Source organism: Doryrhamphus excisus, linkage group LG2 (genome assembly GCF_037039965.1).
Source record: "Doryrhamphus excisus strain RoL-2023G ecotype Guam linkage group LG2, RoL_Dexc_Guam_v1.1, whole genome shotgun sequence".
Classification (NCBI taxonomy): Eukaryota; Metazoa; Chordata; class Actinopteri; order Syngnathiformes; family Syngnathidae; genus Doryrhamphus; species Doryrhamphus excisus.
This window is the reverse complement of record NC_136358.1, coordinates 13,487,416-13,504,475: the sequence shown is the minus strand read 5'-3', so window position 1 is coordinate 13,504,475 and position 17,060 is coordinate 13,487,416. Positions and strand designations below refer to the sequence as shown.

Genomic DNA, 17,060 nt, shown 5'->3' with positions numbered 1-17,060 from the left:
TACTATATCATTAAAGACCCCCGGCCTCATGAGGTTGGTCATACGTGCCACCTGGTAGACGTCGGCTTGTCCCTCCTCCTGCAACTGATTGGACAAGGTGGTGAGGGCACAGAAGAGCCCAGATGCAACGCCTCCCAACCTACACACACACACACACACACACAAGAAAGCACAAGCTCAATAGGATAAAAAACAATTACTAAGTCCAATGCAAGGGAAATGTATGTTGTACTCACGGGTCGTGTACCACTGTCGGGCCGTTTGTGTGTCTGTTGTGCTCACCGACCGTGTTGATGAGGTCAAAACAATTCCGAATCGGGCTGTCTGGGTTGGGCCAACAGGATGCGATGTAAAGCTGAACCTCCAGGGCAAAATTATTCTAAAAATATAGTAAAGTATATTTAATGTTACCCTCAAAAAACCTATAAAAATAAAACTATAAAATGGTGGCAAATTTGAATTTTCAGTCAAATAATGACAGTTCGACATAAATTTGTTGGAAATTTGTAGACGAATTACAGTAGATCCTCACTTTTCGATCCACAAGCAAATGGCAAATCCATGTGTAATTGAAACGCCCTAAACACTTTAAGGTTAATGTTACACATTAAACAATTAAACAAGTAAAATTCGGACCAAAAAACACAAATGTGCAATTATATGGGCAAAATGAAAGGTCAATGTGAATAAAATGTAGACATAAAATAAAAACTTCAATGCAAAATTGTGACCGTTAAGACTTGATTTGGGTGATTTTAAAAAAAGTATATATATTGGTAGATTTTTGGGTTGCACGGCGGGGGTTTCCACAGAGTGGTTAGCACGCAGGCCCCACAGCTAAGAGACCAAAGTTCAATTCCACCCTCTGCCATCTCTGTGTGGAGTTTGCATGGGTGGGTTTTGTCCGGGTACTCCGGTTTCCTCCCACATTCCAAAAACATGCTAGGTTAATTGGCGACTCCAAATTGTCCATAGGTATGAATGTGAGTGTGAATGGTTGTTTGTCTATATGTGCCCTGTGATTGGCTGGCGACCAGTCAAGGGTACCCTGCCTCTCGCCCGAAAACAGCTGGAATAGGCTCTAGCACCCTCGTAAGGATGAGCGGTAGAAAATGAATGAATGAATGAATGGTAGACTTTTGGTAGTATTCATGGTGATTACTGGTAGATCAATGGTAGTATTCTGGTCGTGTATTATAAAATGGGCAATACCTGAGTGGATTCTAAAGTAAAGTCCTGCACCAGAACTTTGTCATCATTGGAAAGACACAGCATCCTCTCCCCCGAGTACACCACAGTGAATCCTTCAAAGTTCATGATCTGGTCTTTAGAAGGCCAGTAAAGACATGGTTCCCCGTTCTCACACTTCTGAAAGAAACAAGTGTGTGAAAGCTGTAAAGACACATCTAAATACCGTGTGTGTGTGTGTGATCCAACCTGGTGATGTGAGTCAGGCAGATGGACGACGGTGTGCGTGTTGTGTTCCCAGATCATTCGCCAGAAATCCTCCACGGTGCTGCTAAGAGGGGTCTGACTCACAATGAATTCTTTACTGTGATGATGACCCTGTTGGAAAAAAAAACCCAACCAGCAGCATGACATAATATCTTCACAACACCTTGGATTGATTTTGTCTATAATAAATAAGGAACTTGTTTTACCAGCACATAAGAGGCGTTGATGTAACCTGAGGAGTTTGCTTCTGTGGCAGTTAGGCAGACTCTGGATCTCTCCACTACAAACATAGACCCGTGGATGCTACTTAGGTTCACATGAAGGTACTGTGTATGTAACGTGAACATGAGGCCTACCAGGCATCAGCGCTCGAGCTCTGTTCCTCATTGCGTTGCCGTCTCGCAGAGCTGTGCTGTAGTCAGCGTGCTTTGCTTGGCGTTGACTGATCAACTGAAATACACAGTCAATCGTCACATCTCAATAAAGTCAAATGTCGCCTGGATAATTGACTACTGTAACGCTCTCCTCTTCAGCCTCCCTCAAAAATCCCTCCATAAACTACAACTGGTTCAGAACTCTGCTGCCCGGATCCTCACCAGGTCCCCCTCATCCCACCACATCACCCCCATCCTGCAGCAACTCCACTGGCTCCCAGTGACTCATAGAATCACCTTCAAAATCCTTCTGTTCACCTACAAGTCCATCCACCACCTTGCCCCCCTTACTTCTCTGACCTCGTCCACATTGTCAATCCTTCCCGCTCCCTCAGATCTTCCTCCTCCCTCCATCTCACTGTACCCTCTGCACGCCTTAGCACTATGGGGAGCAGAGCTTTCAGCTGTTCTGCTCCCAAACTCTGGAACTAATTGCCACCTGACCTCCGTAACTCTGCCACCCTTCCCATCTTCAAATCCAAACTCAAAACTCATCTGTTCAAACTAGCTTACTCCCTCTAACTTCATCACATGGTCCTCCCCCTATTTATTGTATGTTCTTATTTATTGTTTGTTCTCTTTTATCTTGTATTTTATATTTGTGTTTTTATATCTTCTGTACAGCGACATTGGGTGTCCTGAAAGGCGCTTTGAAATAAAATGTATTATTATTATTATTATTATAATATGATAAATATGCCAGTTCACAGCCATATATAGTGTGAGAGGACGTGTGTACCTTGAACTGTTTGTCCATGCGCGTCCTGCCTGACACTCCGGGCGTCAGGAGGTCGGACACGTACGTGTGGAGGAGGTCAGAGGTGACGGAAGTGTGGCGACTCAAGATGGCCTCCGCTAAGACGTCGTGGATGAACACGTACTGCTCCTAGAACCGGGAGGGAGGATTATTGCAAAAAAATACACCCCCAGTCAAAATAACGATTTCATGGGAAGTAGGACACCTAGTCCAACCCAATTGCTTCATTCAATTAAAAGTGCATTGGCGTACCTCCGTCTGAACCAGGTAGTTCCTCTGTGTCCGCACATGTTTGAGGAACCCGAGGACATTCACCGTCCCCTGATCATCGATCTGCTGCAGCATGCTGTCTATCACGATGTAAGTTCCTGTTCTTCCTACTCCAGCACTGTGATGCAGATATGATCCATAATCTTCCTTTCACGACTTAAACACACATGTAGTATGACAAGGCTACCTGCAGTGCACCACAACGGGTCCCATCTCCTGCGTTCGGGCACGAGATGATGTTCTGATGAAGGACAGGACAGGCAGGGTGTATTCTGGGACGCCCATGTCTGGCCACTGGGTGTAGTGGTAATGGTGGACTGTGTGTTCCACTTTCCTCTGACACGTCTGTTGGGTCAGAGATGGTTATGGTATGTTTGGGTTTATGTTCACACAGTGTGTGTTTGTGTGTGTGTGTACCTTATTTGTGGTATCTCTGACAATGAATGTCCGCACAGTGTAGTAAGCAAGGGTCTTAGTGCTCTTCAGGGTCACCTGGTACGGACCATAATCCTCCTGACCGTCCTCTGGCCAGTACTGATCACACTTAGTCTGTCATAATAAAAATAAAATAAAAGACAATGATGAAGATGAATATTGATTGCACTTCATTTAGTAGCAAATAAGTGCGTTCACCCGTCCTTTCTCCTTCAGGTTGGTGATCATGACGATGACGCCAACGTTCTGCTGCCAGATCATTCTCCAGAAGTCTTCCCTGCCGGCTCTGAGCGGTCCTTGAGCTGCGATGTAGGCCCTCGTACGCTCGTAACCCTGCAGATAAGCACCAAAACAGTCAAGAAATGCAGCTTTCTGTGGAAAAACCTTACTTAAGATGTACTCAATCACTTACGTCAACAAAATTAGCATTTATGTAGTCTCCGCATGTCCCATCACGGTCTAAGCTGTTGGAGAGCTTCACTCTACTGTGGTCATCTAGAGTGAAAAATGATTTGGAGGTTATGTAACCAAAAGCAGCAATGAAAAATGTTGAATTAGCCATACAAGCCAGGATGTTGATGTATCGGTTCTTGGATTTGTTCTCCGGTTGACTGGAGCTGTCAGCAGTGATGCCCATGTCCACCGTGCACGCTTGCACCTCCTAAAACACACACAGGTCATATTTGTAGAAAAGGATTTCAAGTATACCAAGATGTGCATAAAATAGAATGCAAGATTTTATGTTGACATTTTTGGAAATACACACATGCCCGAAATATTTTATATTATATTATATTAATATATACTATATATATATATATATATATATATATATATATATATATACACAATGTAAGTGGTCTTTAATGCTTTATTGGGTACATTTCAAATAAAGGACCATGCAGACTGGTACCTGCCTGGTATGAGGATCTGCAGGGTAAGCTTAAATGTTCAAATGCAAACATCCCATTCAGAATCGGTGTGTATTTTCCCACAAGTCTACCTCTTTTAACATACTAAGCAATACAATACATCCCAGCTGCGATACATACATCTCTTTACTTCATAACATTAGAGCGGTGCTGAGCATCTTACCTCGTAGGATTCTTTCACAATCTAATGGAGGGTGGAAGTGAGGATGCAGAAAGCACGACGGACGATGGCGGTGGAGTTGGTGAAAGGAGAGTTTGGGGAGGGTTCGGGGGGGTTGACACACAGGCAGACAGGGAGTCAGTGCAGGTACAGGAACACAGGGTCCATATACACACAGAGAGGCTGACAACACTAAGTACGGAGGTTTCCCCAGCTATCTCTTGTCTTTGTTTTTTGCCTTTCATTGGAATTTAAATGCACACCGCATTTGAAATCGGTCCCAAAAGAGAACCAAAGGGGCGGGTACGAGAGGGAAGTATGGTTTTTTTAATGTCCTTTCTGTGTGCGTTACTCCGGAGGTTCATGCTCGGAAACAAGAGGTGACTGAAGCCATGCAAATGTACCCGGTTTCAACACTATAGAAACCATGTGGGAAACCACTAATTAACTGCTTGCATACAGTAATATTTTGCTAAAAGCGCTTCCTCAAGAGTGTGATGTTAGTGTATATGGAAGTGCAATATTAAAAAGCTATGTCAACTGGGGCAAAAGAAATACAGGGGTGTTCAAAGAGTGGACCCAAACAACGATATTAATATTCCACTAATTAGCTTTGTTACTTATAATACAAAGCTGATACATTTGTTCAGATAGCTTAGCATATATTAAATCAAAATGCATCCAAAGTGACCCCTGTATTTTTCGGTGGAAGAAGTTTGGACACCCCTGCTGTAATATCAACCAAAAAACACACTGTTTTCCAACTTGACTACTTTAAGGAACACATACCTCAAACTCCTTGGAGAAGGTGTTGGTGCTGTGGAGCTCCATGACATTCTTCACAAACTGCTTCACCGTCAGTGGCTCGTGTCCATCTGGCACACAGTATAAATCAATTGACACTTCAAATGTTAATAAATGTTCTGAGTAAGATGCCGTAACGCAGGGGTCGGGAACCTTTTTGGCTACGAGAGCCATGAAGGCCAGATATTTTAAAATGTGTATCTGTGAGAGCCATATACATTTTTTTAAACATTGAATGCAATAAAATGTGTGCATTTTTATGTAAGACCAACAGTTTTAGATATAATGGGCTCTAATTGTGTAGACCAGGCACACTACCGCACGCCAATGGGGTGTGGCCAGCACAAGTTTACATTTACATGTTGATATCTCAATGACCGAGGTAGACTACCGCATTACCCAGTAATAATCGAGTTTTGGTGTTTGACCTGGAAAATATCATCAAGAAAGATGGATATGGTCGGCCGTATTGCAGTAGAAAATAGATGGACGGATTAAAATGCATAAGAAAGTTGTTGATTTTTAATATTATTTTTAACAGTCATTTCTGTGATGGTTTACTTTAAAATGTTAGCAAAAATACATTTTTATTGTGGTAAGAAATGCTTGAGAGCCAGATACAGTCATCAAAAGAGCCCTACCTGGCTCCCGAGCCATAGGTTCCCTACCTCTGCCGTAACGTTTAGGTGCGCTATGTACCTGTGGCAAGCAGCAGCGGTGTGGATGGAGCTGATATGACTTTCGGTGTTGCGCTGTCATCTGGGTAGAAGTTAGCCGTCTGGAAACAGTTTCTGTGCCAAATGCAAGTAAAAAAAGTTTATAGTTGAGGTGATATCAACTTTGTGTGTTTGTGTGTACCTCCAGTAGACAAGTATTCCAATCAGCACCAGTAAACACAGTATAGTGAGAGTGGACACAACAGCCAGAGGAATGATGGTTCTCTTCTCCCTCTCCACACCTCCGACTAACCCGACGTGAGATTCGTGACTGCTGTTCCTTCCCTCTGACAGAAAAAAAGAGATGGAGTTATACAGCGTCTTAAAAGTGAGGAGAAGAACAACATTTGTACATAAAAATGAGTTCAAAGGATTGGGACTGAACTGACATGTTGGGGAAACGGCAATTTAGTCTGATTAAGTCAATGCTTCTTTCACTGTGGTAGTTGAAAAACAACCACCAGGGGGTGCCATTGAGCCACAGAAACGCCATAAGGAGAAACGAAATTAGGTTAACTTAAATTTACTTAAGTGGCCCTTTTGGTATCATCATTGCTAAAATACTACAATACGGGGGGGGGGGGGCTATAAACAATGTTTGTACAACACACTCACATACATTGATACTGTACAAAAAAGAGAACTAGTTTAGAATACATATATACGTACATACATTCATCCCTTCACTGAGGAAAGACATTACTTTTATTCTTTTATTCTTTTAAAAATGTTGAGAAATGTTGAATAACATTGGCTGTATCTTTGGTCGGAAAGGTGGACTGCCATCATTAAGCATAAAAATGATATCCTTGAACATGTGACAGGATCTGCTCCTATGAACTACAGAGTGATAACTAAGCATTATTGAAACGTCCTCCTCCAAATAAGCCTTTGCCTCGTATGAACGGAACTCATACATAGACTGAGGACCTCCTCTAATAGCAGCTTATCAACCACTGGATTCACACAACTAAACCCATAATATAGTCAGCTGAAGACAAATAAAGTCATGATGAGAGAGGTGGTCCTCGGTGATCTTCAGGGCTTACCATTAAACATTGGCTGGGTGGTATGCATGAGTACTCTAAGGAGGGATGAGGAGGTGAATGACTTGTAGACAGTATCGGCGAGGGTGTTGCTTGCAGTCGCTGTCCTCGATGTGACCCAGAACGAGGTCGAGGCTGAGGCGGTGCTCGTTTCTGGAGGCGCGTTTACAGAGGACTCATTTGTCCCTTTGGCCACCACACCTCCTGTAAGAATAAAATAATATTCCCGTTCATTTGTAAATGACAGGAATGTATTCATTGAACAATATGTTTATTATTGTAGTGTCGAAACTTGATTTGTTTATTATTTTTTCATTATTTTATTCTAATATTTTTCCTTTTACTTATACACTATGAATCTGATGTTACACATTTTGATACATATAAATATAAATACTTGTCACTATCAAGTGAAAATGGTGATAAAAGGGAGAAATCAGATCACCAAATCCAACCTGGCAGAGCGGCAGTGGATCTTTCCGAAGACGAGGTGGTGATTTGGGATGAAGAGCTGTTGGCTGAGTCTTCATAGAAGACATCTGTGACTTGGATGTCCTCCCCAGTGGAGGAGTAGAGGTCCGACTGTGAAGAAGGGAGGCCACTTTCACTTTCAATTGAATCTGTTGGACTGAGCTCTCGTGACTGCAATCCCAAACATGAGCAGCTTGATTTAATACACGCAGAAATGCAACATATTCAATTAGTTTTCACTACCTGATGTGTCAGAGATGCCTCCTCCGTGATTTGACGGCGGACCGTAGGCGGAGTGTTGGGCTGGGAGACAGGAAACAGGAAGCCCGGCTGCTCGGTGATACCAGTCACCCAGATTGCACTGTTCCCATCCAAACCGCCATGAGTAAATATCCTTTGTGTTCGAGTCCTCCGCTCCTCATCGATCTGGTTTTTGTTCATATCACCACCTTTAGGCTTGCTCGGTTTCTTTTTTACATTGGGGTTGAGTCGTGTTTTCTGTATGGACGTCTCAGGAGGAGGCTTTGGGGTTGACAATCTGGTCACAATCTGGGTCGTTTGGGGCTGAGGGTAGTGTGTGGGTTGATTCTGGTAAACTCTGGTCTGCTCTGCTGGGATCTCCTCCACTGGACTGTGATCTGGGGTTAAATCCAGAGGATTGGGATTCTCTGGCTTCTGCCATCTGACATTAGGTGACACCTTGTGTGGGTGGGATATCAATTATTATATAACAATCATAATATTTAAATGTGTGTGGGAAAAGAGTCCTACCTCTCTGCTGCCTTTAGAAACATCAGGAAACGAATCACTGTCTAGAAAACACAGAAAAATACTCTGTTCTATAGTGAATTGAAATGATCGCCTTTTGTGTGTGTGTATGCTTGTACCAGGGTCCTCTAACGGCATGTCCACTATAATCTGGTCACTCCATCTTCCTCTTAGGCCATTGGTGCAAACGGCCACCACCTGAACCACATAGCTGCTGTTGGCCAGCAAACTGGGGATGATGGCTCCCTGTAAATCCACACATACAGTATATTTAAATTATGTGAAGTACAGTGCATCCGGAAAGTAAGTAAGTAAGTAAGTAAGTAAGTTTTATTTATATAGCACCTTTCTCAGACAAAAGTCACAAAGTGCTTCACAAAAGGCAAAACACAGGGTTAAAATACACATAAAAAATACAATAAAACAATAAAACAATGTACAATAAAAATAGACATAAAACAGTACATAAAAACAGTATATAATAAAATAGACTAAATAAATATATGATGGTCATAATACCCTAAATCTACTGAGCTGGGTATGCCTGCAAAAACAAGTGAGTTTTAAGGTTACTCTTAAATGCATCGACAGAGTCAAGCGAACGTAGGGAGGGTGGAAGGTCATTCCAGAGCCTCGGCGCAACAACCTGAAAAGATAGGTCTCCTCGGGTCCTAAAACGACTACGAGGGACCATGAGTAAATTTTGATCTGACGATCTCAGCCTCCGAGAGGGGGTATAGGGACGCAACAAGTCTCGTATGTAGACAGGGGCCTGGCCGTGCAAGGCTCTAAAAGTGAGCACCAGGATTTTAAAGTATTCACAGCGCTTCACTTTTTCTACATTTTGTCATGTTAAAGCCTCATTCCAAACTGTATTAAATTAATCTCTTACCTCAAAATTCTCCATTATGACAATGTGAAAAAGGTTTTTTTTTACTTTTTTTGAATTTATTAAAAATAAAAAACAAAAAAATCACATTTACATAAGTATTCACAGCCTTTGCCATGAAGCTGAAAATTGAGCTCAGGTGCATCTTTTTTCCACTGATCATCCTTGAGATCTTTCTACAGCTTAATTGGAGTCCACCTGCAGTAAATTCAGTTGATTGGACATGATTTGGAAATATAATAACTGTCTATATAAGGTCCCACAGTTGACTGTGCATGTCAGAGCACAAACACCAAGCATGAAGTCAAAAGAACTGTCTGTAGACCTGCGAGACAGGATTGTCTTGAGGCACAAATCTGGGGAAGGATACAGAAAAATTTCTGCTGCTTTGAAGGTCCCAATGAGCACAGTGGCCTCCATTATTCGTAAATGGAAGACGTTTGGAACCACCAGGACTCTTCCTAGAGCTGGCCGGCCTTCTAAACTGAGCGATCGGGGAAGAAGGGCCTTAGTCAGGGAGGTGACCAAGGCCCCGATGGTCACTCTGTCAGAGCTCCAGCGTTCCTCTGTGGAGAGAGGAGAGCCTTCCAGAAGGACAACCATCTCTGCAGCAATCCACCAATCAGGCCTGTATGGTAGAGTGGCCAGACGAAAGCCATCAGACCAGAGAATTTTGTTTCTCATGGTCTGAGAGTCATTCAGGTGCTTTTTGGCAAATTCCAGACGGGCTGCCATGTTCCTTTTACTAAGGAGTGGCTTTCGTCTGGCCACAGTGTAAGTGTAAGTGTAACTTTCAAATCAACTAATAACCCTGCTGGATGCTGACCACTCATTTAATGATCCTGGGACTTATTTGATTTTGTAGCTCATGCACCAGGAGACTATCGGAGACTTGGCGGTTGACTGAATGGAGCCGTTATTTGAAGAATTTACGGTGTACTGGGATGTTTCATACCACATCCTGATCCCCGTCGGTCCTGTACTCCTGCTTCTTCTGGTTTCGGCCCTGCAGCCTCTCATAGGTGACGGTGTACCAGTCGATGGTGGTGTCATAAACAAAGCGAGGGCGCTCCCATGTCACTACGATGGTCGTCTCGTTCTGAGCGTCAGCTTGGACATTTTCTGGCGGTGAACTGCAGGCTGGAATAAATATGAAATAAATAAATTTTAAAAAGTAAAAATAAATAAATGAATAAATGAATTAATTAATTTTACATTTTGCTTGGAAGATGCAAAAAAAAATCATTCATTTTCTACCACTTATCCTCACGAGGGTCACGGGGGTGATGGAGCCTATCCCAGCTGTCTTTGGGCGAGAAACCAGGTACACCCTGGACTGGTCGCCAGCCAATCACAGGGCACATATAGACAAACAACCATTCACACTCACATTCATACCTATGGACAATTTGGAGTCGCCAATTAACTTAGCATGTTTTTGGAATGTGGGAGGAAACCGGAGTACCCGGAGAAAACCCACACATGCACGGGGAGAACATGCAAACTCCACACAGAGATGGCCGAGAGTGGAATTGAACTCGGGTCTGCTAGCTGTGCGGCCTGTGTGCAAACCACTCATCTGCTGTGCAGCCGGAAATTATGTCAAGATGCAAAAAACCATATAAAAACATATAAGTATATATATAAATTTGATACAAGCTAAAATGCCCGTTTTTCAAAATAATGAATACTTTATTTCAATTTCAAAAAGAGCAGCAGAATAAATTGAGGGGCTAAAAAGTCAAGCTCCCTGGCAACGTACTTTGTATTTGAATTCCTGCAGATAGATAGTGAAATGATATCGTTTGATGACTGTGACTGAGGTTGACCTTGGAGAACTCCATTATTCAAAAACGTTTAGTGTACTGACAATGAACGTTATAACTGTTTGGCGTGTATGAAGACGTACTTGGCGTGGGTACGTCCTCCACTCCCGTGTACGAGGCAAACACCTGTCCCATGAACTGCTGCTGCTCCCTGAAGTTGTTCTGCAGGTAATCTGTCAGCATCACGTATCCCGCCTGCTCCATGGTCATCACCTCACAAAACACCTCCAACTGCATTGGGATCAGGGTGATCATCAAAAAGAAAAAACAAATATGTGGCGCTTTGGTTTTGATACTGGTGCCAAAATAAACGGTGTAAGAGGCTCGTGTTAGTGCCAGGCGAATAGAGAGCACTGCTCTATTTTTAGTTGGCTCCTATGTGCCCATGTCATGCCTTGTCACTCTCATTTTCATCATGCAGACACGTATGCTTGTACAATATATACACCACCACTGCAATGGCTGCAGTCTTTCTACAGTGTAACGGTAATGGATTTGTTTATTACAAGGATATATTATATATGATATGTTTACAGGTACACAATTCTAAATGTATGAAAAAAAGTAGGAAGAAGAAGATGGTATTGAATCCAACCCTTTCTCTGTGTCACAGCTGTTAATTATCACTTCTTCACTTAATGTGCTCAATTTGTACCAGTTACACATTTTTTGTAGTAAAAGAAAAAGTATAAAGATGTATAATAAAAAAAAAAATCCATTTTGTAGTATTTTCAATAATAGAAATAAATAACAGAAACATATACAGGATGTGTAATAAATAATGCCTTAATTTATACAAAAAAAAATTGTATAATTAATATACTCGGCATAAACTTTTACAAATTATTTTGTCATTTTTATTGTTTATTATATGATTTTTAATAACATTTTAATAATTCCGCTACATTCACACTCACAATGCAAAATTAAATTATATAATTAATGTTGTGGCTGGTAAACATGGAAAAAAACTACTGACCTGTGTTTCCGATATGGCCACGGCCTGTTTGAAGACCACCCATTCTACCGTCTCCGTGCAGGGAGGAGAAGTCAGTGAGCCATTGTAGATGTAGTATTTATCTGTGTTATTTGGCAGCAAAGACTTCAAGGTGAAGGCCTCCATTGAGCCGCTCTTTCCTGCACCCACAAAAGTAAGAATTGGAACCACACTTGTCATTTTTCAACCTGTGAGAGCCTTTTAAAGAATAATTTTTTGTGAGGGATGAAAAAGAGAGCGAATACATTTTTGGAGGGGGTCGACTCACCAAACCGACTAACAGTGTTGACAGCATCGACGACAGGGCCGAGGTTGTCATTGTCATCCAAGCTGATCTGCAGACGGGAACAAGAGAGTCTATTAATTTACTTATTTCATTTAGTAGCCGTGGCAGACATCAACATGCCGTTTTTACCTCAAACAGCACAGCTAATGCAGCGACCCTCCCTCCCTCACGGATGGCTTCATCAAAACTTTGGAAGTCATCTGCATCATAACTGTAGATTTGCATCTGAAATAAGAAAGTTATGGGTTGAGTTCAGCATATATAAAAAATGATTTTTTTGATTTTTTTTTGTACCTCAAGTGGGTATTTTATCCCATTCAAGCTGTGCTCAGACCCTTCCAAAGTAGTATTGCAGCGCCCCCAGTGGAAGGTGATGGTATCAACACGGAACCTGGAGCTCAGCCCTCCTCCACTGACAAAGAAGTTTCCGTCCACAGTGATGGCCACTAAAACACATGTGTGTACTTTTAAGTGTACTCACCTGTACAATCTAATGATATCCAGGTATTTATATGACAATATGGTATTACTGCACTGCATCATACAATTTTGTACTGAACCTGATTATATTACAACTGTCAAGTCCATCCTCCAGCAGGATTGGTTATGACAGGATATGAAATAGAGTGAAGTGAGACTACACAGCTCATGTATTATTCCTCATTATATCATGCCAGCTCTGCATTACTACCTGCCCTGATATCCAATTTCCCGCCTGACTCAAAAGAGAGGGAAAAAAGATTAATTTGAGTCCTTTTAAACATATAGATAAGATACACGTCCTTGACAGTAAAACTGCTCAGACAGTATTCATCTGGCTATCAGGCAAGACATCACCCGTTACACGTTCCTCTCGCCATCTCATTTTTCATGAGCGCAAATTCTCTTTTTCTCTTTTCTTTTGCCTCTTGACATTGATCGTCTGTTACTTTGCCACACGATTGCTCTGTAGTGTTGTGCCTCTGGCTGCCTCTCCTTCAATGGCTTCCACTGTCTCTGTTCCTTTAAATCCTCACGGCTCCTTTCCTTCGTTAACTTCCGTGGCGAAGGTTTTCTCTTTGTTGCATCTGGAAAGTTAAGCTTCTTACCTCATCCAAGGATTAAGTTGTTTTATTGCAGCAGAATGATATCAGATTCATTGCTATTGATTGTAAATGCAGTTATTTACAGTATTTAAATAAACAAGCAATGCCTCCTCCAGCCTAAAACCGGCTATGTAATTTGGCAAACATCAAATAATTACCACATTAACCTGAATATTCATTCATTCATTTTCTACCGCTTATCCTCACAAGGGTCACGGGGGTGCTGGAGCCTATCCCAGCTGTCTTCGGGCGAGAGGCGGCGTACACCCTCGACTGGTCACCAGCCAATCACAGGGCACATATAGACAAACAACCATTCACACTCACATTCATACCTATGGACAATTTGGAGTCGCCAATTAACCTAGCATGTTTTTGGAATGTGGGAGGAAACCGGAGTACCCGGAGAAAACCCGGGGAGAACATGCAAACTCCGAGGGTGGAATCGAACTAGCTGTGAGGTCTGCGCGCTAACCACTCACACCGCCGTGCAGCCCTTTAATCTGAATATAAAACAGCATTTTTCCACATCCCAGGGAGCTGAAACAGAGAGACACGCTCCAAGAACAAGTCTCATATTTCGATAGTTATGGTGATAGGTTTGAGATCATCAAACCACTGTCATATAATATTCATTAATTATGATTTTACTGCACCGAAAACATGATTTACAAAGGTGTCTTATATGCAGGTCAATTCGGGCAAGAGTGTTAACAAACCTGTTTTCCCGTTGTTGTGGATGGTGGTGGACTCTGCTGTAAATCTGTCCCAGCCCTCTAGTTGTAGTTTCTGGTACTGCAGCCGCACCTGAGTGAAGGTCTCGTCGATGTCCACAGGAGACTGCTTGGCGCTGTTACAGGATGGGTACTTCTTACCCCAGTTACGCTGGTTCAGGACTCCTGCAAGCATATTTTTAAAAGCATCAGTCATGATGTAATCATAAATCCTAAATAATCCAGCACATAAATATAAAGGGTCAGTGTTGAGGGTGGCTGACTTGGCCTCGAGTCGCATTGTATCCATGTTTAAGATGTGCGTGGGCACAAATACTGTTTATTCATGATACCAGGCTTTTTATTCTCTGTAGACGTGCATTGATGTACGGCAAGTATGGATAAATAAACATATTTATTTTGAAGTGCACAGTATGACTTCTCTTTGTTGCTGGAGCTGTGTGTGTGCTTTATCCATGAATAATGCAGAAGAACGAACAGCATGAGAACAAGCAAATTTGCAGCCAAACACGTATGAATACAACCAAGACATTTACTTGCAACAAATCACTTTACTAATTATCTGGCTTGTAAAATGTGGAATTGAATTGAGTATGTGGGTGCATTTGTGTGCAAATGTATTCATGGCTACATATCAAACACAAACACTCTAAATAAAACACCAAGCCATCTGCCATTCACAACTGAAGAGAAAATAAACAAAGAGTTTAACCTTTCAGTGCATAAATATATTTCCGTTTTGTAGCAAATTGGAGAAACGCATTTTAATATTCCAAAAGGAATTTTTGGACAACGCAACCCACATTGAAAATTCACATAGCACCACTGTACTGTCAGTCAGCGCTAATAGAAACGGTGGTGTGGGAGGTAAAGAAACATCTTGGAAAACTTGCATCAGAACAGCATGGGTTATGCAGGGCTAAGGACTGTCTGCAAACTGAATGACTGCTCTATGTTAACCATGTTGTTTAATGTGTGTCTACATGTGTGGTGTATGTTATCATGAAGTCAGTGTGTAGTCTTAATTAGAATGACTAAAATGTATCTTTTCAAAGTGACTGAATAAGCCCATTGCATTTAATAGCCCTGACTTTTATAAGAAATGTTCGCAGGGATACTGGTGTGGTATAGGACTGGGAAGTAGTTCAAACCGTTCCTGCCATCTGTTGCTCAATAGGAATGTAAAATCAATATGAATGTTGATTTGACAAAGCAATAATAGGAAGTCAATATGCCCCCATATTGGTCTGTATGGCATGTTTCAATGCTGTCTATTTAGAAATTGAAAAAGTATCATTTTATTGCGGCTGCAAGGCGGTGGATTTGTGAGCATGCATGCCTCACAGCTAGGAGACCCAAGTTCAATTCCACCCTCAGCCATCTCTGTGTGGAGTTTGCATGTTCTCCTCTTGCATGTATGGGTTTTCTCCGGGTACTCCGGTTTCCTCCCACATTCCAAAAGCACGATAGGTTAATTGACGACTCCAAATTGTCCATAGGTATGAATGTGAATGGTTGTTTGTCTATATGTGCCCTGTGATTGGCTGGCGACCAGTCCAGGGTGTACCCCGCCTCTTGCCCGAAGACAGCTGGGATAGGCTCCAGCACCCCTGTGACCCTTGTGAGGATAAGCGGTAGAAAATGAATGAATGAATGAATAATTTTATCACCAGATTGTTTCCAAAATATTATATATTTACATTTTGCCTATGGTAATTGTGAAATAAAATGAGTTTATGATGAGGAAATAGAAGGTGTACCCACATACCCAAATATATCCAGAAGTGTTTTCATGCCTAATAGTAGAATGTACCGTCTCTCTCTCCTCCTGCCCACGCTTTAACCAATTAGGCTCCCTTGGACGATGCACACGAACACTGCAAAGTGCTAATTTCACCCTCTGTGAATAGGTTCTGCCCTGCAGAGCGAGGGAACCATTCAAAAATACATGCAAGATTATCTAGTTGAATAATGTAGGTCTCAACTTTTTTTGTGTGGGGGGGGGGGATGGGGTGGTTTGTCTGCTCCTGTTTGCCTCACTGTTGGCAAAAATAGCCCAATACTTATCAAATATTAAAAACCAGTAAGTCGCTGCTTGTGCAGTTCAATCCACGGTGGAAGTTCTCTGAATGTGAATTATCGCAAGCAGTTTAACCTCTTTTTCATGCTTGCGGAATTCACATTTGAATTCGTCATGGCCATATTTAAATAACTTGGCATCGGGGTATTCAGTTTTGAGGGTGCACTACCTTTAGTCAGAGTAAAATGAGACTTTTAGGCTTTAAAACGAAAAGAATCATATGAATTATCATGTTAATTGATGTTCTGTCATTTTTCTTTCATCGTTAAATTCACATTCATGTAACATAGGTGAAACAGAAGCTAATACTCGGGAAAGGGCAAATTCCACTGTAATATTTTTAGATGCAAGCCTTCAAGCAATTGCATTCTATTGGTTCAACCATCGGTCACATGACCTCACCTTGCTCCTATTAACCAAACCATTATTTTATTTGAGTGTACATGTGCTGTCAAGATATTGTTGTGCTGTGTGCTTGTCTACACAAAGGCATTTTTATTCATGATAATGAATAAAAGGGCAGACATATAGTACAGTAGGCACACCGTGATTAGCTCTAAGCACCACACGCCCACTCATCCACAATGTGACTGTCACATCAGCCAGATGAGATGATTGCTCATAAAACATGCAGGAGGAATCTATAGGGGGTGTTTCTCCTCATTTGATATGTCGGCTTCTTGTCTAGACGTGAAGATATGTCAAAATCCCAAGAGGACAAAAAGAATAACTGGGATAAGATTGTACATACTGTCGCCATAAATATTAAATGAGAGATTGATTTAGAAGTGATTCACTGCTTATTTGACCTTAGACTCGAAGAGAAAAATACAATTACATTTCTCTTGTTAGTTTTTCTCCATTGGTTTCCATTTCTCTAAAATTTACGTTCTCAAAACTCTAAGATTATTTGGC

At 41.8% G+C, this 17,060-nt stretch overlaps 1 protein-coding gene across 5 annotated transcripts in view; it reads right to left on the bottom strand.

Moving 5' to 3' along the window:
* The window catches only part of ptprz1b (protein tyrosine phosphatase receptor type Z1b), a 44,811-nt gene that overhangs the window by 1,100 nt on the left and 26,651 nt on the right, over positions 1-17,060 (bottom strand). The window contains exons 3-31 of one of the 5 annotated variants that reach the window (XM_058078703.2): positions 14,051-14,230; positions 12,541-12,692; positions 12,376-12,471; positions 12,229-12,295; positions 11,943-12,100; positions 11,047-11,194; positions 10,093-10,277; positions 8,368-8,494; positions 8,252-8,292; positions 7,724-8,179; positions 7,465-7,651; positions 7,013-7,213; positions 6,106-6,250; positions 5,947-6,038; positions 5,233-5,318; positions 4,447-4,467; positions 3,916-4,012; positions 3,764-3,846; positions 3,550-3,684; positions 3,334-3,465; positions 3,104-3,261; positions 2,899-3,034; positions 2,629-2,775; positions 1,812-1,905; positions 1,662-1,735; positions 1,438-1,566; positions 1,213-1,365; positions 237-379; positions 4-139 (exon numbers count right to left, since the gene is read on the bottom strand). In XM_058078703.2, coding sequence (XP_057934686.2) covers positions 4-139; positions 237-379; positions 1,213-1,365; positions 1,438-1,566; positions 1,662-1,735; positions 1,812-1,905; positions 2,629-2,775; positions 2,899-3,034; positions 3,104-3,261; positions 3,334-3,465; positions 3,550-3,684; positions 3,764-3,846; positions 3,916-4,012; positions 4,447-4,467; positions 5,233-5,318; positions 5,947-6,038; positions 6,106-6,250; positions 7,013-7,213; positions 7,465-7,651; positions 7,724-8,179; positions 8,252-8,292; positions 8,368-8,494; positions 10,093-10,277; positions 11,047-11,194; positions 11,943-12,100; positions 12,229-12,295; positions 12,376-12,471; positions 12,541-12,692; positions 14,051-14,230 — 3,959 coding nt within the window. Of the gene's footprint in view, positions 1-3; positions 140-236; positions 380-1,212; positions 1,567-1,661; positions 1,736-1,811; positions 1,906-2,628; positions 2,776-2,898; positions 3,035-3,103; positions 3,262-3,333; positions 3,466-3,549; positions 3,685-3,763; positions 3,847-3,915; positions 4,013-4,446; positions 4,468-5,232; positions 5,319-5,946; positions 6,039-6,105; positions 6,251-7,012; positions 7,214-7,464; positions 7,652-7,723; positions 8,180-8,251; positions 8,293-8,367; positions 8,495-10,092; positions 10,278-11,046; positions 11,195-11,942; positions 12,101-12,228; positions 12,296-12,375; positions 12,472-12,540; positions 12,693-14,050; positions 14,231-17,060 lie in introns of all 5 variants that reach the window. The other 4 variants (XM_058078701.2, XM_078798265.1, XM_078798274.1 and 1 more) reach the window with 4 other exon arrangements.